This window comes from Xenopus laevis, chromosome 4L (assembly GCF_017654675.1).
Source record: "Xenopus laevis strain J_2021 chromosome 4L, Xenopus_laevis_v10.1, whole genome shotgun sequence".
In the NCBI taxonomy this organism is placed as follows: Eukaryota; Metazoa; Chordata; class Amphibia; order Anura; family Pipidae; genus Xenopus; species Xenopus laevis.
In genome coordinates this window covers 150,566,294-150,591,830 of record NC_054377.1, presented here as the reverse complement: position 1 = coordinate 150,591,830, position 25,537 = coordinate 150,566,294, and the positions used below count along the sequence as shown (strand labels likewise).

At 42.6% G+C, this 25,537-nt stretch overlaps 1 protein-coding gene across 3 annotated transcripts in view; it reads right to left on the bottom strand.

Annotated features, from left to right (window-relative positions):
• arhgef3.2.L (Rho guanine nucleotide exchange factor 3 L homeolog) overlaps positions 1–25,537 on the bottom strand; it is a 175,666-nt gene that overhangs the window by 4,740 nt on the left and 145,389 nt on the right. For all 3 annotated transcript variants that reach the window (XM_018240358.2, XM_041589445.1, NM_001096674.1), the window contains 7 exon segments: positions 15,775–15,882; positions 12,860–13,030; positions 10,581–10,643; positions 9,929–10,025; positions 9,760–9,836; positions 4,022–4,279; positions 1,634–1,804 (listed from right to left, as the gene is read on the bottom strand). In XM_018240358.2, the coding sequence (XP_018095847.1) occupies positions 1,634–1,804; positions 4,022–4,279; positions 9,760–9,836; positions 9,929–10,025; positions 10,581–10,643; positions 12,860–13,030; positions 15,775–15,882 (945 nt within the window).

Sequence of the window (25,537 nt, the reverse complement as noted above, 5' to 3'; positions counted from 1 at the left end):
AGTCACTAATGTCGCCGTTTACTCGCCGTCACTAATGTGATCAGTACATGAGACAAAATGAACTGGTGGAAAGACCAGAAGCCACAAACGTTCTTGATCAAAGAGCTTCACTTCTGGCTGCTGTCAAATTGTCAGGGAGAGAGAGGGTGGGGGTGCACCCTGATTTATGTGCAGGGAAAAATACAGAGATCACTGGTCACCAGATCTGCTGGTGTCACATAAATGTCTACCAGGTGGAACCAGGGCTTCTCTGACCTCTGCCTTGCACCTTTTAGAACTTAAATGACTATTTGTGTTCATCCTACAGCCTATATGTACCCACCAATCCTCTAATGATCATTACCCCTCTGAATTCCCCATGTCAGATGTCATAGAGTTCGTGTGATCTTGAAAGAATGGCGGAATGTTATGCAGGTCATACAAGCCACATAAGCTGCCCCCCCAGGCCAAATTTATAGTCTTGTCTTGTGTATAGGGAAGGTCTTGGCTAGATAGCAGTTGGGCAGGTTTCAAAATCCCATTGGAGTTGAGAGTCTCCATAGAACCCCATTATGATCAGCCTGGAGGACAAATCAATCAATTAAAGTCTCACTCATTTGGTGACCTCTCTAAACGAGAGGATCTTACCACGAATGACCAACTATACACAATGGGGCAAATTCACTAAGCGCCGAACGCTAGCGTTACTTCGCTAGCGTTTGGCATTTTCGTTACTGCGCAAATTCCCTAACGAACGCTGGCGTAGTTTCGCTAGTGTTACTTCGCACCCTTACGCCTGGCGAAGTTTCGCTAGCGACGTAACTACGCAAATTCACTAGCGCGCGCAGTGTACTGAACGCTACCTTTTACGCTAGACTTCCTTCGCCACCTCAGACCAGGCGAAGCGCAATAGAGTAGATAGGGATTGCTTCAAAAAAAGTCCAAATTTTTTCTAAGTCCCCAAAAAACGCTGGCGTGTTTTCTACATTATGGGTGATAGGCTGAAAAAGATCGAAAACATTTTTGGGGCTCCCCTCCTTCCCCCCTACATTTCCTGACTCATGGCAACTTACCTAGACAGTGGGCACATGTGTAGGGCAAAATACAATTTTTATTTGATGTTTTGAAGGTTTTCTAGGCATTTGTAGTGCTGATACGTATTCCTCCATTGAAATTTGAATTTGGCGCCGTATGCAAATTAGCCTTCGCTAGCGTAACTTCGCTTTACATAGCGAATCAACGCTAGCGCAACTTCGCAACCTTACGCTACCCCTGAGCGCAACTTCGGATTTTAGTGAATTTGCGAAGCGCTGGCGAAACTACGCCTGGCGAAGTGCGGCGAAGTTACGCCTGGCGCAACTACGAATCTTAGTGAATTTGCCCCAATGTATTTAATCCCACTAATTGCAACTATGAAAGAATAGGTTGTTTGAGTTTAACCAAGGTTCTTTTAAATCTTTAGGTCAGGATCCAAAAAGGAGTAGGGTGGGTTCCTATGATCCCCCTGAATGTAGTCTCCTACAAAAGCAAATAGTAACTACAATGAGGTCTAAACCAGTATTTGGAAGACTAAACCATTATTTGGGTTCCAAAAGTGATTCCCTTAAGAAAAAGAACCCAGGAGTCTCTGATTAAAGGTCTGTACCAAACTTACCGCTCCCCTGTTGTTCTTGAGCTCCCCATGACAGCACAGGGCTCGAGAGTTATCGATAAGAGGGTCTTTTTGGCATTCGTCAAGGTAAATCAGTCTCTCCTTATAATAGTGGCACTCGGATTCACCGGTCTTTATGTTGATTTCTGCCACGATCCCTTGGACGATATTAATCTGGCATGGACAGAGAACGGTCATTAAAATTTTAGATGTGGCTATTTCCATGAATAAGACCTCAGCGTATTTATAATTCATGGGGAAAGAATGTAAAATAGGCACGCGATCATAAATCCTCTAGGAGTAGAACAGGCGAAATGCAAGAACTCAGCATATATATTAAATATTTAACTCCCTCATTTTCTTTGTAGCCTAAGGGAAAGTTCTCTGTTAGTTATTGTTGTATGTATTGAAAGAGGGATATTATTGTGGTTCTGAGAGCAATTTAAGTTTTTCCACTTCCATATGTATATATATATATACAGAGAAGGAATGTTCTGGGCACACGGTAAGCTGTATACCCTCATACTGTACTGTCTAAGGGAATCAATATGGCACCTCCTCCTCCCATATGTATAAATACAAATATACAGAGAAGGAATGTTCTGGGCACACAATAAGCTATACCCTCATACTGTACTGTCTAAGGGAATCAATATGGCACCTCCCTCCTCCCATATGTATAAATACAAATATACAGAGAAGGAATGTTCTGGGCACACAATAAGCTATACCCTCATACTGTACTGTCTAAGGGAATCAATATGGCACCTCCTCCTCCCATATGTATAAATACAAATATACAGAGAAGGAATGTTCTGGGCACACAATAAGCTATACCCTCATACTGTACTGTCTAAGGGAATCAATATGGCACCTCCCTCCTCCCATATGTATAAATACAAATATACAGAGAAGGAATGTTCTGGGCACACAATAAGCTATACCCTCATACTGTACTGTCTAAGGGAATCAATATGGCACCTCCTCCTCCCATATGTATAAATACAAATATACAGAGAAGGAATGTTCTGGGCACACAATAAGATATACCCTCATACTGTACTGTCTAAGGCAGTGATCCCCAACCAGTAGCTCGTGAGCAACATGTTGCTCCCCAACCCCTTGGATGTTGCTCCCAGTGGCCTCAAAGCAGGAGCTTATTTTTGAATTCCAGGCTTGGAGGCAAGTTTTGGTTGTATAAAAACCAGATGTACTGCCAAACAGAGTCTCAATGTAGGTTGACAATCCACATAGGGGCTACCAAATGGCCAATCACAGCACTTATTTGGCACCCCAAGAACATTTTTCATACTTGTGTTGCTCCCCAACTCCTTTTACTTCTGAATGTTGCTCATGGGTTCAAAAGGTTGGGGATCCCTGGTCTAAGGGAATCAATATGGCACCTCCTCCCATATGTATAAATACAAATATACAGAGAAGGAATGTTCTGGGCACACGATAAGCTATACCCTCATACTGTACTATCTAAGGGAATCAATATGGCACCTCCTCCCATATGTATAAATACAAATATACAGAGAAGGAATGTTCTGGGCACACAATAAGCTATACCCTCATACTGTACTGTCTAAGGGAATCAATATGGCACCTCCTCCTCCCATATGTATAAATACAAATATACAGAGAAGGAATGTTCTGGGCACACAATAAGCTATACCCTCATACTGTACTGTCTAAGGGAATCAATATGGCACCTCCCTCCTCCCATATGTATAAATACAAATATACAGAGAAGGAATGTTCTGGGCACACAATAAGCTATACCCTCATACTGTACTGTCTAAGGGAATCAATATGGCACCTCCTTCCTCCCATATGTATAAATACAAATATACAGAGAAGGAATGTTCTGGGCACACAATAAGCTATACCCTCATACTGTACTGTCTAAGGGAATCAATATGGCACCTCCTCCTCCCATATGTATAAATACAAATATACAGAGAAGGAATGTTCTGGGCACACAATAAGCTATACCCTCATACTGTACTGTCTAAGGGAATCAATATGGCACCTCCCTCCTCCCATATGTATAAATACAAATATACAGAGAAGGAATGTTCTGGGCACACAATAAGCTATACCCTCATACTGTACTGTCTAAGGGAATCAATATGGCACCTCCCTCCTCCCATATGTATAAATACAAATATACAGAGAAGGAATGTTCTGGGCAATATGGCTAAAAACATAAAAAGCAGCCAGTTCAATTAAATTAAGTTGAGTCAATCTCGCATATAACTATCACTTCGGTCCCGAAACGTTTGATCTTTTGTAAAGTGCCTATAGCACCATGGAATAAATTTGGGATCATCCCATTTGCTGCAAAATCAGGTATTGGCTTTTTTCATGTTGTTGGATATAACTTACAGCTTCTTCTAAGTGCTGCTGATCTTGGTGGCCATTAGGCGTATGCCTCAATAACTCTTTTAGCAACAGATGATACTTGACCAGGCGACTTCTGGGGATGTCGAGGAAATTCCACAAGTCTAGTTTGCGGCTGAACGGAGATTCTAGGCACCTCTGCAGAAAGTCTTGCACTCGGTGGTCTTGTTTCTTATGATCCAGAAGAGCCTTTGCCGCCACTTGATTGCTACAGTAGCTGTCATAGGAGTTCAAACAGGGGAGCTGAATCAAATAAAAAGGGAAATAAAGTCACAATATAAATATGTATATTGAAAAAGTAGCCAAAAAACACAATTATGCCAAAGTACCCAGAGAGATGCCCTACCCTTATATACGGGAAGACCAATAAAATGATTGGACTTTCAGTAATGAAATGATCCCTATATCTGAGACTGGATACTGGCAAAGTCAAAGCAGTTCAACTGGGAGCCCATTTGATCACATTTGCCCATGAAGTTTGGCTTTCTGAGACAGAGGAAGGTTGAAACAAACCCCCCGTTTGTATCCATGAAAGATAAAGGCAGCCGACCTCCAATATCAGGGAAATAGTCCAGGATGATCTCTGCTACTTTGCTTCAATCCTTTCAAGCGCCCATCTCTGAACAAAAACAATTCCCGTAATTATTTCTGGACTAGTCAATCTGCTCATGCAGTCTATTGCCGCGTGCAGCCTATAATACCTGATTAAAATTCTATCCAAATCCAACATTCAAAAACATAATAATAAAGACATGAATTAGGAACATCAAACGGGTGCGGATTTATTTTCAATTTATGTTGTTCTCAAATAGTTGTAAATATATAGCAGTAAAAGGTCAGGCAATTCCAATTCCTGTTTTACACTGTAGAACTTTTTTTGCAATTTAAAGGGGACCCGTCACCCAAAAAAATTAATCAAAATCCTATTTTATCACATTAGTCAAGCAAAATGAACTTTAATTACACTATGTAAATTATTTGAATCTTGTTTCCTTCAGTCTGGGAATTCATAATTATAACAAGCAGGCAGGAGCCATTTTGGGGACACTGTTATTAAGACAAGCCTTGTATCATCTCAGAATCTTGTTTGTGCACCAGAATGGGGGACCTGATGTCCATCCCCATGCCCTGGCTACACAATTATATGGTGAAGAGAACGGGGGAATGTGGGGAGAGCAGTGACATGTAGGAAGTGCTGAATGGAAAGTGAAAGTAATTGTCTGCCCAGCCTCTGGGGCAAATTCACTAAGATTCGTAGTTGCGCCAGGCGTAACTTCGCCGCACTTCGCCAGGCGTAGTTTCGCCAGCGCTTCGCAAATTCACTAAAATCGCTCAGGGGTAGCGTAAGGTTGCGAAGTTGCGCTAGCGTTGATTCGCTAAGTAAAGCGAAGTTACGATAGCGAAGGCTAATTTGCATACGGCGCCAAATTCAAATTTCAATGGAGGAATACGTATCAGCACTACAAATGGCTAGAAAAGCTTCAAAACATCAAATAAAAATTTTCTTTTGCCCTACACATGTGCCCACTGTCTAGGTAAGTTGCCATGAGTCAGGAAATGTAGGGGGGAAGGAGGGGAGCCCCAAAAAAAATTTTGATCTTTTTCAGCCTATCACCCATAATGTAGAAAACACGCCAGCGTTTTTTGGGACTTAGAAAAAATTTTGACTTTTTTTGAAGCAATCCCTATCTACTCTATTGCGCTTCGCCTGGTCTGAGGTGGCGAAGGAAGTCTGGCGTAAAAGGTAGCGTTCAGTACACTGCGCGCGTTAGTGAATTTGCGTAGTTACGTCGCTAGCGAAACTTCGCCAGGCATAAGGGTGCGAAGTAACAATAGCGAAACTACGCAAGCGTTCGTTAGTGAATTTGCGCCGTAACGAAAATGCCAAACGCTAGCGAAGTAACGCTAGCGTTCGGAGCTTAGTGAATTTGCCCCTCTATGCCATTGGCATAGAGGAGGGGCAGACAATATTTGATTGACAGTCAAGATTTTTAAATGAGCTTACAACAGCTAGAAATGCTTTGATAAAAAATTGAAATTGTATTTCATGTTTAACTTGAAAAGGACTTTTATTATACAGATTTTTGTGTTTGGGTGACGGGTCCACTTTAATGAATACAGTAGAACCCCCATTTTATGCCCTGCGATTCGATGGTTTCCAGAGAATTTCCCCTCATCGTTGACAAATTGAAAATTGTTGTTCAGCTGTATTGAGACGTACACCTTTCCACTAATGTAAAACGATGGCCCTATGTAACAATTATTTTTTATCTGACACAAGGTGCACAAAGCATTTGAATGAGCACAACGTGGTACACTTTTTGCACCCCTTATGAGCACTAAGTTAACGAGTGCCATCTTTTTCAAATTTTAAATCATTTAAGAAAAATAAGAATGGAACTGGGTTCCCTTCCCAGGATTCCCCTCTGCTTTCCAGAAGCCTCGCTGAAAAAAAATCTCATAATTAGTTCACCCTTCAAGGGAAAAAAACTGTTTTTTCCAGGCTGGAAATTTTGTTTTTGGGTAAAGCCAATGAAAATCTTTGCAAGGCTCCAAAAATATATGTAGAAATAATTTTAAAAAATGGTGCAAACTAACTGGATCCCACTGATAATGTCATTATGATTTCCATTGCAAGATCCCAAATCGACTTCATAGAAATCCTAGAAATGATTTGCAATTTGTGACCATTCCCTGAGTTGCATTAAACCGTATATATGTTGAAAGGCGAAGGTTACAGGCTTGGCCCCTATTTTCTGGTTATTAGTGGATAATTGAGGAGGGGGGGTAGTTAAAAGCAAGTCTGCTTATCTGCCGACTAGTTAGCACATGTCACATAGTTAAAGTCTCATAACCAGCTCCTTATAACGAATGTTATGTCTAATTTATAAACTTCAAGAAACCCTTTTAAAAATGGATGAGGGTCCCGGAGATCAAAGGGAAACTTCTTGGAGAGAGAAAGAAATGCAAAGGTTGCTGCTTATTCCAGGCTCTTTTTCTTCTTCTTCGGATGATAATGTTCTGACATGTTTCATCAGTGACAGACTATAAACACATTGTCACCGGGACTAAATCAAAGGCTCTCGCTTCCCCTCCTCTCCATTCACAATGTGAGTAACAGGATCTCCACAAAGTCAGCCTGACAGCCCCATTCAATTCCCATGAACTGGCAAAACCCCACCGACCAGGCAAACGCACTTTTGTGCACAATTCATAGAGAGATGGAGGAGCACTCTCGTCTTCTTTCCTTCTGCTCTTAATGTTTCTTTTCTTTAGCCAGGGCCCATTAGTCGTGGTGTTGTCTTTGCCACAAGCATTTATAATGACAGGGCAAGTCACGTCAAGGATAAGTCCACTTAGGGGGGTGGTGGGTTATTACAAATGGGCTACGTGCGCCATGGGGGTTTTCTTGAATTTAATGAAAGGCGAAGTCCAAGTATTTATATGTAGTTAAATAGACAAATACATGAAATAAAAGAGATATTAGAAATCCCCTTAAAAACCAGCAGAACAGGCAGAAAACGTCTCTTCTACACAAGCCGACGGACTGGAAAAACTGCCTTTCCCCCTAAACTCTAAATGCCAGCTGCACCCGTTGTTGAGGAATGCCATTTAAATGCTGATTCAGCCAAAGGAATGACTAATTACACACTTCCTCGGAGGTAAAGACTTGCTAATTAATGTAACTCATTGACAAAGAACAAAGACAAAATAGAAAAAGTTAAAAAAAAAAAATACCCCTCCATTTCCCAGTTTTAGTATTAAATCTACAATGACGACACTTCCCCCATATATATATATATATATATATAATACACAAAAGCCATGAATATCTTGTAAATTATATCCTTATAAACGGTGAGTTCTGATGTCATCAGTTATAAACGGTGAGTTCTGATGTCATTTCTGTCACATGACTCACTGAAACGTGTGTATTATAATAAATAAAGTACCCCCAGCTTTAAAATATAAGGATATTAGAAGTTACCTCGGAGTTCCATGACCTATATAAAAACACTCGGCCTTCGACCTCGTACTTTTATATGGTCATGAAACTCCTCGGTAACTTATAATATCCTTATATTTTACAAGAGGGGGTACTTTATTCACTATATATACAGGCTGGAGAGGAGGCGTATGATCACACATCCATGCATATGCAAATTGAAATTACAGATGTAGGTAATATGAAGCTTTCTCCAAACAATGCAGCCCTAGGGGGAAATTTTGCAGAAACTGCATTCACATCCTAATCTTGATCTCATCAGGTTCTTTTCAGTCTAAAAAGAGGAAACTGGAGCTATAATCTGCTCTTGTGTAGAGAAATACCGGTCGTACAGGCACTAGGGCTTTATCTCACGGCCGCTCCCTGCTGCTACTTTCTGTTCTAGGCTGAAGTGAAACCGAATGCAAATTACAATTAAATAGAAGAATCGAACGCAGGAAGTTTCTGAGCTGCTCACAATTCCTCAAATGTGTTATTAGTATAGGGAAAAGAATGTGGGACTCAGATCACTGATCTACTAGTCAGCACCTTGTTCATGTAAAAACATCTAAAGCTGTGGTTTCTCTTCTGGAGAGCTCTGCCTGAAAGCTTCTTTGGTTGAAATTTGGGGTGAATGCCTATTTTCCTCCTTGGTATTCACCCCGAAAACCCATCTTGAAGGTCAACTAGGGTAAGATTTGGATCTTTACTCCCTAGATCAGTGATCCCCAGCCAGCATGTTGCTCTCCGACCCCTTGGATGTTGCTCCCAGTGGCCTCGAAGCAGTTGCTTATTTTTGAAATCCTGGCTTGGAGGCAAGTTTTGGTTGTATTAAATCAATGTACTGCCAAACTGAGTTTCCTGTAGGTTGCCAGTCCACATATGCTCTACCGGTAGTCAATAACAGCCCTTATTAGGCACCTCCAGGAACTTATTTCATGCTTGTGTTGCTCTCCAACTTTTTTTACATTTGAATGTAGCTCATGGGTAGAAAAAGTTTGGGGACTCCTGCCCTAGATATTCTTGGAACAATGGCCAGTGTAAGTGGGGGGGAGTTAGGTTACTATTGGAGCCTTGAACTCAAAAAGTCAACTGGTGATCAAAAGCTTATGACAAATGAGGCCACAGGTGCGGAGAAGGGTGGTGGCATGTGAAATGATCTGTTTATGGTAGAACACAGGTGCACACCAATGATTTCAGCAGTTCTGAGTAGTGTCTCCCATGATAGAAGTTGGCATAGTGGTCATGATGATGCTAGAGATAGAGAGAAGGCTTGGGGTACAGCATAATGCAATGAGACATGCTGAAATGACCAATATAGCTACATCAGTGATCCCCAACCAGTGGCTTGTGTGTAACATGTTGCTCCTAGTGGGCTCAAAGCAGGTGCTTATTTTTGAATTGCTGCCTTGGAAGCAAGTTTTGGTTGTATAAAACCAAGGTGTACTTCCAAACAGATCTGTAGTCTGCCAGTTTACATAGGGCTGCCAATTAGTTAATCACAGCTCTTATTTGGCAAATCCATAGACTTTTCATGGTTGTGTTGCTATCCATCTCTTTTTACAATTGAATGTGGCTCACGGGTAAAAAAAAAGTTTGGGGGACCCTTTCCACCCAAATTGAGAAAGAAATAAATCACTTAAATTACAGATCTGTGGGCCTCCAGAGCCCATTTTGTCACGATACAATGGCAAAATTATCCAGAAGCCCTTACTGAGCATAAGGAGTATTTTCTTACCCAGCCAACTAAGATATGGCCAACATTCTCTGTGGAACCATCTGGCTTCCGGACCTCACGCAGCCGCCTAAGGAGATCTAAGACAACAAGATGGATAAACAAAAACTGTTACTTGCTGGAAATGACCGTGTTTATGTAAGCATTGAGTTGAGGGACACTGAGCTAGTACCTTCATGCAGAGGAATTAGTGAGTCCAGGGTCCCAAAGATTTGGGTTAACTCTTGTTCTGTCATTATAGAGAGCTTCAGCATTGGGTCATGATAAGCCTGAATGGAAACAAAGTCACAATAACACACACTGGAAACAGGAAAAACAGAAATATTCAGACTGAGTTGGATGCTGAATGGCGAAATCAGTTGATTTTCTGTTGTCTACACAGATAAGACAAATGTCTCCCATGTAACGTCAACATCAGCCAACATCATAGCAATTTTGACATCATATGTAATCCACATAAAAACTAGTTGATGTAAAGAGTGCTGGATGTGGCTGTTCAATAGTCTAACCATTTGCTTTCAGACTCAACAGGGTGCCAGGCAGAAGGTAATGCCTACAGCTTCTTTATGATATCCAGCAGCTGGAAGAAGCTGGTAGAAACTCAAGACACTTGAAATAATTTCTCCCAAAGGCAGGGAACCACCACTGTTTGCTTCAGTTCCCCTTGGGGCAGCTGTTATGTGAAAGTACAGACTGTCTTTAAACCCAGTCCTGTCTGGTCCAGTCACATTGCAGTTCTGTGGTCAGAAGTTGTTTGCCATTACCAGCTAAGGTAGCACCAACTCAACACCAACGAGAATATGAATACAATTTCACATACGCACCTTTTTTGCTAACTTTAAATCTTCAATTAAGTCTTCCTCTCCTTGTGATAACTCGAATATGACCTGTACAAGGGGAATATAAAATACATTTTAAAAAACAACATATGTCGGAACCTTCCTTTTTCTCAGGAAAGCCTCAAATAGACAGACATTTAATCATTTTCGTGCACTGAAACCTGGCAGAATTTAAAGACGGAAAAAAGATCAATCACATTCTTTTGGAGAAATCTCCTAGAGCTGAGAAAATACCCACAAAATCGGTGTTGTTGTTTTTTTTTTTTTTTACTTTTTCGGATATCTCCATCTGACATATTTATTTTCCCAGCCAATAAATAAGTTAAAAGAAAATGTAAAGTATTTCAGAGGCAGCGCGATAATGGAAGCAAGTATTCGAGATATTCCATTTTTTTTTATTTATATGTAATTAAACACAATTTGACTCGGTTTCCACCTGAATATGTTTCTTAGATTATGGGTAAACAAGAGAGCAACTGACAGAGCAAAAAGTGTCATCTTACCTGCCCCAGCTCATGCCAAACAGATGGGGCCCATGAAAGGTCTTACATTTATTCTAAGCACAATACTGTTTACATGAAGCAAACATTTTACAACCTATATGTTTTTGCCAGATGTTGGCAGGGGTTATTAACAGGACTACGACCTTATAGCTGGGCTGCTTTGTGCAGGTTCCAAATGTTTCAACCCCAAATATGTACAGTGAACGAGGTATCAAACCAATACATCCTAAAGAGTCCTACGGAGTTGTTGAATTCCTGCTGGAATTTGCCACTATTAGGTTATAGAGGTCACACTAGTTGTAAACGCCAATCTGTGCTTATCCATGGATGGTGGCGCTGTTTTATGCCCATCGATGGAAGGGTTTTGCTAATGGAAACAGTTGAGAGACGGTACTGCAACTGACTGGGCGCCAATATCTACCTATGTAAGGACACCTCTACTTTAATGTATTAAGGCTGGTCCAGGCTGCAGCAGGGTACAAATCTAAATCTAGTAATCGCAAGAACATCTTAAGTCAGCCAAGGCTATGCTAATATTAACAATAAATATATTGTCTCACCATCTCTGTGCTACCTAGAGAATATGCTCATCTTGCTTTAAGTTACAGGAAAGCTGACTCAAACCAAACGATAGCGTGTCTACCTTCAACTTCCTCTCTTTCACTCCTTGGTCATGAGAAACTTAACCTGCTGGTAGGGACTTCCCCCACTCCTGTAACTAAGACATCTCTTTCTTTCTTTGAAAAAGGGGGAAGAAAAGAAAAAGGGAGGTTCTTAGACTTTTTTTGGTATCAAGCTCCCATTCCCAAGAGGCTGCTAGGGGGTTAGTAGTTTTGCTTCCTGAATATTACCAGCAGATACACCAATAGCAGTCTAGTGATCTGGAAGTACCCAAGGACAAAGAAACACAACAACTTATAAGAGGTTACTGTTTAAAGAACAAAAGCAAGAATAGTTCACAGCAATAGTTTCTGCAAGGTTATGCCATTGGGTACCCATTAGCATGGTTATACTTCTGTTCTTGGAAACCACTGGCAATACCTATTCTTGGGTATTCTTCCAGGCTTGAATACCATTGGTGAAGCTTGGTCTTGGGTATTCTTTCTTGGATACCACTACTGAGCCCTATTCTTGGGTATTCTTCCAAAATTGGATACCTCTGGTGAGCCCTATTCTCGGGTATTCTTCCAGTCGGTGAACCTTAGTCTTGGGTATTGTTTCAACCTTGGATACCACTGCTGAGCCCTATTCTTGGATATTCTTCCAACAATGTATACCACTGGTGAACCCTATTCTCGGGTATTCTTCCAGTCGGTGAACCTTAGTCTTGGGTATTGTTTCAACCTTGGATACCACTGCTGAGCCCAATTCTTGGGATATTCTTCCAACAATGTATACCACTGGTGAGCCCTATTCTTGGGTATTCTTCCAATATTCATGGTCATGAAATTCTAAGATGACTTCTTATATCCTCATATTTTATTTTTTTAGAATACTCAAGTTCCAATGAGTCATTTGATGCTAGAGGCATCACTAAAACCTGATTATAAGCACATTTCTTACTTTTCAGGTTATTCGTGGCTTTTGTGCATTATAATGGACGTACGAGGAAGGGATGTGAGAACTGAGGGTTTAAATTGATTTATTGCTCCTCTTATTCCAGCTGCTATGCTGCCACTGACACATGCTAAGAAACCTACTTTCAATTTCCTCAGAATATGTCAGTTTTTTCAACAAGAAGTAATTCAGTGAGGAGCCTACCTCCTGTCTCTTGATCTCTTGGGATGTGAGCACTTGATTGACGCAGACATCAAAGGTCTCGCTCCAGAGCTTGCTGTCTCTCCGCTTGGTGATAGGAGGGGGTGCATTTCTTGACCAGGGGCGCGGGGTGAACAAATCAGGCCGGCTGTCACTTCGGAAACTGATGGAGCGCTGGAAATGTAAAACAGCGATTTGGTGAGCAAATATAATGAGGTATGCCTTCAGAGCCTGACTAATTGGCTGCTACAGTGCCATAAATATACAAAGTATGGCTTGGAAATTTGAATACATTTATTTTTTTGGGATGTTGCTGTTGGTTATGGTTTCTGCTTATACAAGTGTAAAAAATAATCAACAAGATGTAAACAAGCCTGGAGTCAATGTTGGGGCCCAAGATCTTTGCTGAAAGAATGGGGTCCTACAAAAAAGTCAGGGATGTCTTATCAGCATCCCTTTATCTGTTGTTGGACTACAATTCCATAAGTCCCACCAAGATCTGACGGCTTATAATCTACCCAGGTTGGAGGGCGGAATGCTAGGAACGCATAGACTATGACCAGTTTATCTGAGTATATCTAAGGTGCTTTTAGATGCTCAATCAGCTAATCAGTTCCAGCCAACCATGCAACTCTTTTTAGTAAACTGTAACTCCCTACAGCTGCAACCAATGCAGTTCACCAGTTGCAGGGCTGCACAGTTCGATATTTGATTTCTCCATTCTCCCTAATGGTGAGCCGTACAAATGAGCCTTGAAGCAAAGTGCACACTTGGCCACATGTTCTCAGGCTGCTGATTGTAAGTGAAAACAGATTTGGGAAAATTGCTTGCCATGAATATGTCTGCTTTAAATCCTTAGGAAAAAGAAAAGCATGGTCAGGGGCCCAGAGAGAACAGCTGTCTTTGTGACGATGCAGGGCCGTCTAGTCAAAACATCATTTGCTGAGTACACTGGGGGCTCACAACTGTAACTAATAAACTCTTTCTGCCAGAGGAAGGCGTTTGACCATTTCAGTGGAAAAGGATTAAATGGCAGGTCCCCAAACTGCAACCAAAGAGGACAGAGCTGGAGAAGGTGGAAACATTACAAGCCACTGAGAATATAACTCCTGCTGTTCTTGTCACGCAACCAAACACTTTCCCAATTAAACAAAGGCCGGGATGAGGTCAGCACCATCCTGCCCCGACTCATACTGTATAAATGCTGGCTTTGTACAGCCCCCAAAAACACAACCATATGGTACACAGGGATACTTGAATCAAACAAGCCAACCAAGGTGTACACTAAATTAAACACATCACAGGGCCCGCCGCTTTATGGGATTGTCCCCCCTTCGCAGAGGAAAGCTCAATGTAACACTCAGTGTGATTTAGTCAAAGGCTTCTGGCTTCCATTTCTGGCTGAAAACGAGACATTATTTCATTGTGTATAATAAGGGCATGGCTGTGATTCTAGTGTTATCCTTAGCAGAGCTGTTTAAAGGGGTTCCAAAAAGGGGCCCTGCAGCAGAACAGCTGCAAGTAGACTGTGGGATAGTAGGTAGGGCAAGATAGAACAGTGGGTTAGGAAGGTGGCAGTAGCCACCAAAGAAGCAGCTGTAGAGAGGAAGACAAGGGCATAGTGAGCATAGTAAGGTAATATGGGGACAGTAGAGCAAGATGGTGACCATGGAGACAGTAGAGTAAGATGGAGATAGTAGAACAAGTTGGAGACAGTGGGACAAGATGGAGATAGCAGGGCAAGATGGAGACAGTAGGGCTAGACGGAGACAGTAAGGCATGATGGAGACAGTAAGGCAAGATGGGTACAGTAGGGCTAGACGGAGACAGTAAGGCAAGATGGAGACAGTAAGGCAAGATGGGTACAATAGGGTTAGACGGAAACAATAAGGCGAGATGGAGAAAGTAGGGCAAGATGGAGACCGTAAGGCAAGATGGAGACAGTAGAGCGATAGTAGGGCAAGATGGAGACAGTAGGGCTAGACGGAGACAGTAGGACAAGATGGAGATAGTAGGGCAAGATGGAGACATTAGGGCTAGAAGGAGAGAGCAGGTCCAGATGGAAATAGTAAGGCAAGATGGAGACAGTAGGGCTAGACGGAGACAGTAAGGCAAGATGGGTAAAGTAGGGCTAGACAGAGACAGTAAGGCAAGATGGAGACAGTAAGGGAAGATGACGATAGTAGGGCAAGATGGCGACTGAAGAGACTGCATGCAAAATAAAGACAGTAGGGCAAGATGGAGAAAGCAGAGGAAGATGAAGACAGCAGAGCAAGATAGAGACAGTAAAGCAAGACATCGACAGTAAGATTATGACAGTAAGTCAATAAGGTCAACAGTGGCACAAGATGGAGACAGTAGGATAAGATGTTGATAGTGGATCAAGAAGGAGAAGATTGTGATAGTAACATTTTGTATCAGTGGCACCCAACCAACAGTATTTGAGATGCTAAAGTACAATTTAAGACAAAGGGGCTGCACTGTCTCTTTTGCCCTAGAAGCCATGACTGTGAAGACCCTGACGTTACTGGGGTATCCTTGGAATTGTAGTACAAAAACATCTGGAGGGCTGTTATGTAACCCATAGTTACCCTTCAGTTGACTTCTCTGAAAAAAACATCTGACTCAGGGCAAACTTTGCACATGCTACTAAAATGTGGACAAGGTTATATGCCGTAACCCACAGCAACCAATCAACAGTACACCTACATTGATCTGGAGTCTTTAGAATAATATATAATATAAGATCTGCTTCGTTACTATGGGTTAATGGGCCGGGGGATACGATTGCCTGTTGGTTTTTGGGGGTTGAGAGAAGAGCTTGTGTTTCTTTGTTCCCATTACTCTTTGTTGTCTTTAGTTTGCTCCGTTCGGTGACCACATAAAGCATCTTTGTGCAGCCAACATGTGCTACTCACCTGGAGAGATTGGCTGAATCGTTTCAAGGGTGTCGGTTTCGCAGGTGGGATAAGGTTCGCCAGTGATGTGACTCTTGAGAGAGGTTTAACCCGTTTTGTGCTTGGTTCCTGGAAAGAAACAAGGAGCATGTCAATAAACTGCCAAACACCAACAATTAAATATACCAAGGGAATTAACAGGACAGAGTATTTGCAGCAGTGGGATTTATCTAAAACCAGAGGACTAAGCTATGGAACATCCTTCCAGCAGATATGGTAGGGACTTAAAGCACCTACCATATTCATTGCCAAAGGGGAGATATTTGAAGATCATTTATTTTTCAGTTCTGTGGAGCATCTACCACATCATCATCATTTATTTATATAGCACCAACAAGATATGCAGTGCTTATCATTATCATTTAGCCTTACATGGTCATGAAACTCCTTGGTGACTTCTAATATCTTATATTATACAGTAGTGGCTACAGTATTCCCATTGTATATACATATTTGTTTTGGCAGGAAGTGTCTGAAATCTGGAGTGCTCTGGGTGTACCAGCCGTCCCCAGACCCTTGAGAAGGACACACAAGCACTCTCCACTCTCGTATTGTTTCCTGGCCAATGCAGTCTGACTTTTAATCTTCAAAGAAACAGTTTGTTGCTTGGTTTCCTTTCCAAGAGACTACCCTGGGTCACTCCAGCTCATACATCTAAAGCACTGATCCATTAATATGTCTGGCACAAGGAGAGACTCCTTGGCAATTCCTCTTCTGACGTCTCTGTACCCTAATGACGATAATGTACCCAACAATAAAGAATGAGCCATGAATCACATGAAACCTGGCGCGGACGGTGCCCAACATTAGCCAAAGCCAAAAGCGTGGATTTGTGTCCTCAGTCAGCTCTTATCTTTGACCTCAGGAAACATTTTATCCTTTGGCTCATGAGAAGGCCTCATCTTTGGAGATGCTCCAGGAACCATTGTTCTTCAATGTCTCCTATTATTGTATCGTAATTCATACATTTATTATGGCTTTGTGTAATTGCTCCAAAGTTAATATTTTAGCTTATTGCCAGTCTGACAGATAATGTACAGAAGTGGGGGATTCTGGTTTTTATGCAGGCTTTACTGGACTGGGCCTCCTAGAGACCAGCTGAGAACTTGATATCTAGTAAATACCCTATGCCCTCCTAGATATAAAATATATTGTATAACAGCTCTCTTGCACAAATAATGGGGTCTGTCTCACAGTTAGGTCCATCAGGAGAATCCCTGGTATCCTGGACCACCAGTCGCACCCTGTACATCAGGCTCTTTCTGGGTCTACACTCTCATGAAAAAAAAAGCAATGAGTACCTGGATAGGGATGGAAGCTTAGGCCCTGCTTCAATAATACTTCATTAATGAAACCCAGAATGTATTTGCCTTGATGTTATGTTCACAGGAGTTTGTTTTCAATTTCGGCAGATTTTGGGTATCAAGAGAGAGAGATCAGAGAAGGAGGAGACTTATAATACACCCTTCTGTGTGAATGACCTTACATGAAATGACAGAACACAAGCATGAGATTTGTTGCTTCCTGTGGGAGAGGGGCCATGGGAGGTGGGAGAGGGGTCATAGGAGGTGGGAAAGGGGCCATGGGAGGTGGAAGAGGGAGAGGTGGGAGAGGGCCCATGGGGGGGGGGACCTGTAGCTGGGGCTTCTCATGCCCAAGTCTGGTGTAGTACAGGATTATCATCAATTCAGAAGCAGCTGGGGACTCCCAACCCTGATTTACATAGCCCCTTGTACAAATGACTTTGAAACGTGCCTCCATATATCACTGAGCTGCCCCTGGAATTCCCTTCTCCCTTGCCAGGTCTGTAGATGCTTCTTGGGCCCTTGCCATGAAACACTTGACTAGGGATAAAAAACATGATTGTAAGATTTGCCATCAATCACCCAAATCCTCTGCCCGAGGGGTGATCGTCGGCCCCACAAACTTCTGCCATAGATATTTACAACTGAATACTTTGCAGGGACACATTAGAATTGATGGCGGACCCATCCAGTTTCCATTGTGTGCCCAGTCAAAGGCTCCCCCCTCTCATCTGTTTGTCCAGCAAGAGGTTCCATAGGGAGATGCAAACGAGCGCATGTTTAATTGCCAATCGTACACAGTTTATTTGCAAAGAAGATGTCAAATTCCAGAAGGTGTCAGAGCGACACTTGTCTGAATTAACTCGGCAAATAGATGAGAATTGGCTACAAAAGAGCTGCTAATGACACCTAGGGTGCAGGGATTACCGAGGGGGGGGGAGCCTTTTTAAATGGGATTCCTTGTACAGATGTGATGTCCACAAACACAACTGCCCCTAATCCATACATGAGACGCTTACAATGTAGCACAGCAAACTCTATAAGATATACCCTCATGCAATGTTAGGGGAACAATGAGTTAAAAGGGACCAATTTTTCACTTGTCCCAGTACCAACCGCACCAAATGATGAAGTGCCACAGGCAGGGGAGCAGGGACATATAATGGATATGGGGCAACTCAGCGGCAGCAACATAAAGCGCATGTAATTAAACAAAAGGATTGCCCGGGGGCATGTGTCTAAATAAAAATGCATCTCTTATAGGCCATGCGCATTGTGGGTCACTCACCAGGCACTAACGTGGTTTGGGGGGGAAAGGGTTATTAATTGGAACCAAACTGTCAGCTTGGCTGAAATCACTTTCTCATCACATCGATTGGCTGTCTATTGAATGTCACCCATCCCGGCCCACCCACAGCCTCCAATTAATGAACTCTAATGGAGAGCACACTCCGCTGAAAGTCAAGTTTGATTTTCTTCCCATAAAGAAAAGATGAACTCAGGCCTTTCCTATTGTCGGTGATAATGGGGAAACCAGTGACCTTGATTAATGAGGGAATAAGCGCCCAGGTGCCCCATCGTGTATCTGCTTTATTCTCTTTATCCGCCCGAATCAGTCAAGCACACGGATTTCATTGGATGCAAAAAATCACAAAGTTGCACCGATTGTCTGCGCGGCTTTATGTCTCTAGTTCCAGTGCTTCATCATCGGCCCCAGAAGGGCATCACGGAGCGGCCGTAGCACCAAAATGTGGATGAGAGTGGGCTCAGTGCTCAGTCAGGCAGGGGAGGCAGTTCGGGGAGATTAGTCCCCACGAAGAAGAGGGACTAATCTCCCCGAATCTGCCCTTAAAATCAATGAGTGTTTTTCTTATGGCGACTTTTTTCCCTAATGCATTTAAGTCAATAGGCATTTTTTTCTTACGGGCGTTTTTTGTGGTGAATTTTTCACTGCAGTTTTGCAGAAGAAATTTGCACATGGCGAAATTCGGACTTTCGCCCAAATCCATGGCTGGCAAATAAATTCGCTCATCACTACTCACTGGGGCAGGGACTGATGGGATAATAGATATCCCTGTAAAGCGGCACTGATGAGTATTGGGATAAATGGGCCGTGGCTGTGGCTTGATCACGGCAGGAGTTGGTAGTCACAAATACCAGCTTTGGTGGCCATACTGGTGGGGGAAGGATTTGCTGGTTTGGTGACGGTGCTAAATGAGCAGATCTTATAGTATTTGGCCTCCTTTAGACAAAGGGAATGCAATGCCTAGTTGGCTGGAGGGCTCTCTCTTTTTCAGGGGCGCAACTTGCATTTAATCAGAGACATCTCTAAATTTAGATCTTCTCAATGACTGGGGTGGGTGGGGTGCAGCACCCAAACTCTGCTCCATTCAGCCTGAGAACAAAGTCGGGTGCAGAATGAATGAAGAAGCTGTTACCTAACCAAGAGATTGGCTTACAGGCCACATGAAGAGATGACAAAGGCAGTGACAGGCGGAGAGAGATTTATGGAGGCGACTGAACGGGATCAGACTACAGGCTTCATCCAAATGCAGAGCGGCAGCACCACACCTTCCCCAAAAATGCACTCGCTCCTATTCTCTCTCTTACGAGTGAAAGTCAAAACCTCACGCAAAGTCCTTAAATCATGAAACATGAAGAGAGACAAATGTCGCCGGTCCAGTTCCAACTCATCCCTGATTTATCCAATCACCGGCCTCGTTCTAACTGCCCCTCCATCTGTCCAGCTGCAACTGCCAGTATCTCCCATTGTTCCCAGCAGGGTGACAGTAGCACTAGTGGATTGTAGGCACAATAGATTTTTTTGGGGGGGGGGGTGGGTGGAGGGTTTATTATTCAGAACAAGGGGAAATCACTGTTCTTTGAGCACCTTGTTTAGGAAACACATCTGTCAGTTTCCAGAGGGCTCAGGTTTCAGTTCCCCTGGCGATTGCTTTGCTCCTCATGGAGTGTAAGCTTATTTATAAACATGTAACTGCCGGTCAGCACAGACCCCAATATTGTGAGTGCCGGGGAATGGATAAAGGCAACAGATTTATTGGAAATAGAGAAAGAGAAGTTGCAGTGAGCACTATTTAGTAGGACCTTCCCTAACCCTAAATCATTGCATTGTTGGGAGCCAATTAAAGGGCCGGGGGAGCAGCCTCCATTGTCACTGAGCAAAGGGTTAGTGGGAGAGATTCATATTAAGGGGCTGGGGGGACGGCAGATTATCATCTGTATGTGCGACTCTTTGTTTCACCAGTTCAAAAGCTTCTGTGTTTCAGCCGTGGCCAAAGAGAATTAGTGGCCGGGAGTTGTTTGAAGTCGCCTGAGTGGAAGGACAAGGTGCTGTGCATAATCTATTGGCAGCTCACACTCCTTATAATCATGGGGGGGTTTAGAAATCTGGGGGTGCTACAATTCAGTAACCTTCCCTTTACTAAAGGGTAAGTCAACTTAAAATGAAATCATTTTAGGGCCCCTACAAATATTATTCCATGACAAAGAGCTGAACGGCCGAGGGCATTTCCTCTGCAACTTCTGTATTATAACTCCCTGCTGCCCTTTAAAAAACCTTATGTATCATTTTTAGGCTTTCCGTGCGATCCCTTTGCCTGTTTCTAAAGAAATTCCACATTCTCTGCAGAATTTGGGGCCGATCTGTCACCCCTGGGCCTATTTATAGCCAAATTCCTCCTGTCCCTGTTTGTTCTGTACTACAAATTCTAGGAGAGGTGCTGACGGATCCGTCCTTCTGTGCTGTGCCTTTATCTGTATATGAAAGTCCTGGGGTCACCTTTTCTTCATCACTGCCGATTCTGTGCTGCCTCCCGCTGGGAGTTTTTCTTTCCTAATCCCCTGCCGCTTGCTAAATATGTGTAACCTGCAGCCTTCCCACTTCAACCACAACTCCCTGTGAGCCTGATTCTACTACAACACTTTTCTTGGGGATGTACTAAAATAACAACACAAAAGAGTCACATTTACTGCTCACCCAGAACATTCCTGCTATTATACAGAGAAGGAATGTTCTGGGCACACAATAAGCTATACCCTCATATTGTACTGTCTAAGGGAATCAATATGGCACCTCCCTTCTCCCATATGTATAAATACAAATATACAGAGAAGGAATGTTCTGGGCACACAATAAGCTATACCCTCATACTGTACTGTCTAAGGGAATCAATATGTCACCTCCTCCTCCCATATGTATAAATACAAATATACAGAGAAGGAATGTTCTGGGCACACAATAAGCTATACCCTCATACTGTACTGTCTAAGGGAATCAATATGGCACCTCCTCCTCCCATATGTATAAATACAAATATACAGAGAAGGAATGTTCTGGGCACACAATAAGCTATACCCTCATACTGTACTGTCTAAGGCAGTGATCCCCAACCAGTAGCTCGCGAGCAACATGTTGCTCTCCAACCCCTTGGATGTTGCTCCCAGTGGCCTTAAAGCAGGAGTTTATTTTTGAATTCCAGGCTTAGAGGCAAATTTTAGTTGCATAAAAACCAGGTGTACTGCCAAACAGAGCCTCAATATAGGTTGACAATCCACATAGGGGCTACTAAATGGCCAATCACATCCCTTATTTTGGCACCCAGGAACATGTTTCATGCTAGTGTTGCTCCCCAACTCCTTTTACTTCTGAATGTTGCTCACGGGTTCTAAAGGTTGGGGATCCCTGGTCTAAGGGAATCAATATGGCACCTCCCTCCTCTCATATGTATAAATACAAATATACAGAGAAGGAATGTTCTGGGCACACAATAAGCTATACCCTCATACTGTACTGTCTAAGGGAATCAATATGGCACCTCCTCATCCCATATGTATAAATACAAATATACAGAGAAGGAATGTTCTGGGCACACAATAAGCTATACCCTCATACTGTACTGTCTAAGGGAATCAATATGGCACCTCCCTCCTCCCATATGTATAAATACAAATATACAGAGAAGGAATGTTCTGGGCACACAATAAGCTATACCCTCATACTGTACTGTCTAAGGGAATCAATATGGCACCTCCTCCTCCCATATGTATAAATACAAATATACAGAGAAGGAATGTTCTGGGCACACAATAAGCTATACCCTCATACTGTACTGTCTAAGGGAATCAATATGGCACCTCCTCCTCCCATATGTATAAATACAAATATACAGAGAAGGAATGTTCTGGGCACACAATAAGCTATACCCTCATACTGTACTGTCTAAGGGAATCAATATGGCATCTCCTCCTCCCATATGTATAAATACAAATATACAGAGAAGGAATGTTCTGGGCACACAATAAGTTATACCCTCATACTGTACTGTCTAAGGGAATCAATATGGCACCTCCTCCTCCCATATGTATAAATACAAATATACAGAGAAGGAATGTTCTGGGCACACAATAAGCTATACCCTCATACTGTACTGTCTAAGGGAATCAATATGGCACCTCCTCCTCCCATATGTATAAATACAAATATACAGAGAAGGAATGTTCTGGGCACACAATAAGCTATACCCTCATACTGTACTGTCTAAGGGAATCAATATGGCACCTCCTCCTCCCATATGTATAAATACAAATATACAGAGAAGGAATGTTCTGGGCACACAATAAGCTATACCCTCATACTGTACTGTCTAAGGGAATCAATATGGCACCTCCTCCTCCCATATGTATAAATACAAATATACAGAGAAGGAATGTTCTGGGCACACAATAAGCTATACCCTCATACTGTACTGTCTAAGGGAATCAATATGGCACCTCCTCCTCCCATATGTATAAATACAAATATACAGAGAAGGAATGTTCTGGGCACACAATAAGCTATACCCTCGTACTGTACTGTCTAAGGGAATCAATATGGCACCTCCTCCTCCCATATGTATAAATACAAATATACAGAGAAGGAATGTTCTGGGCACACAATAAGCTATACCCTCATTCTCTACAAATACACGAAGAAGCTAAAGACAGATTGTGAACGGCATATCGCTGGCCAATGAATTGTAGAAGTGATATAAGGGGAGTGCCACATTACACTATACACAAAGACAGATTTTTGTTGCTCATTTATCAGTCTGTCCCGCTGCAGATAACAGGGGAGCGCGTGGTTAATATCACAAACACCGATAAAAGACTTATTTTTAGCCACACGGGTGATATCAGGGTAACACGGTTACAGCACGGCACGTAGTCCCCCCCACCGCTGGCCAGACATGTCTGCTGCACAAGCTAAAGACTCCCTCCAGATGTTGCTGAACTACAACTCCCAGCAGTGACTGGCAGCTGTTACCAAGAGTTCAACTACCTCCCCCGGGGGGCACAGACAATAAGGAATCACTGTGCCGCAGAGCTTGTTCAGACACAGAGATGCATTTGCCCCTAGTGTTGATAATACAGGAATGTTGCCTTTTTGGCTCCAAATACCTTCCTGAAAAACCTGTTGGTCCCAGAGACCTATCGGCTGCTGCTACACGTTTAGGAGCGCTGGGGGGTAAGTCGTTCCCCTTATCTAAAAGTGGGTACAAGCACAAAACAAAAATTCATAAATTGGAGATTCGGGGAGATTATCTGCCCGGCGACAAATTGCCTCTTCTTCGGGCGACTAATCTCCCCGAACTGCCTTCCCGCCGGATAAATTGTGATTCGTTTTCCGAAGTCGCCTTTTTTTTTCGGGATTTATCAAACCCAGAGGGTGTTAAAACGCCGAATAAAAAAGTACTCCAACTCAGACCTGCCGAGTTCATGCAGAAGTCAATTGAAGAAGTCCTGAAGATATCCTGATCTGCTCTGGGTTTTGTGCAAAAATCTGCCCAAAAATCCGGAAAAAAAAAAGAATCTGAAAAATTTGTTCAAATTTTTTTCATGATTTTGTCAAGTTTTTTCCCACAGCAGGAAAATGTCAGAAAAATGTATGGATAAATAAGGGGAAAAAAAAATCAGTGCGGAGTATTTTACCGAAAATGATCCAAAATTTCGGATTTTGATAAATAAGGCCCCAAGTGTTACTTTGTATAAGGCTTCACTTCATATTAAACAATAAATAATGGGAACAGTTATGCAATGCTTATTATACAACGTCCTCATTGGTCACATGTCAATGCCATGCTTCTTGAGCTTTTCCATGAGTACATATGGACCTAATGAGAGTGACACAAAGTAATGAAACATTCTGTACAGAAGAACAAAGCTGGAAAATGCTGACAAACAGGCGCGTCTACATCAGCTCCAGCCACTGCTCACATAATTCCTACCTGAAAAAAACCTTAAACTTTCTCTCTAACTCATGAAACAAATGCCTTTCTACCTCTTAAAGGGCAATAGGAGTAGTCCCTGGATTCATCTATAACAGTAACTTTGTATTTTCTAATTTGCTTAAAAAAAGGCATCCGACCCTTCCTTGAAACTATCTAATGTATCTGCCATAAGAGAGTTGAGCTGCGCAGCAGAGAGCAGAGATGTTGTTTCACCCATTTACATAAATCCTTCGCCAGAGCCATAAGGGAGAAAGCAGATGCGGGTGGGAGCAGATATTTATATAAGGAATGACTTACTGGCAAGTACAGAGGAGACAGACAAACAACACACAGACAGATGCCGAGCGCAGTGTTTCTGATACATGTCGTGTTTATAGAACTGGAAAAGCAAACAAGACCCCGGTCGCTACCCTGCACCCTATGGCAATACAGATACAACAACAGCTGACCGGGTGCAAGAGAGGGGCAAATATTCCCAAAAGCCCCAGCGATACAAAGACCCTGATACTGGTCCTCTGAGATGATGCAGGAATGTGGGACATAAACATAAACAGCATGGCAGCTCCCTCCCATATAGAGAATGTCCTATGTACTATGCACCTATACACAACACTTCTGTGTAACAGCAATGATACACTCGCAGCTGAATGTAACACACACTGTAGCACAGAGTAACAATGGAGTTAATATTACTCACTACACATTAACCCTTTAGGAAGGCAATAAACTGCAAGCGTTACAATAATGTTACAATAAAGCTGCACCAATCACAAGCAGGAGAGGAGCCCGTGGGCCAATCGGACAGAAGGAAACCCTCTCGTTGACACCTTTTCTAAAAAAAAAAATAGCGGCCTTCCTATATATTTATTTTTTTCCCTATTAATAACATTGGGATCAGCCATCATTTTTACCGGCCAGTAAAACACCAGCCAGATGACAACCTTACTCTGAATTCTACTGACAATGTCCCGAGTGATATGTATTTGGGCAGGAATGGTGTTAACCACTTCATAGCTGGGCCTCAAGCATCACCCTTTTAGGAAGGGTGCAGGGAGTTATAGTGCAGCTGAAGGGCCGCAGGTTGAAGATTTCTGACTTGCTTCAAACGGGGGAGCCTGCATATTTGTATGTATT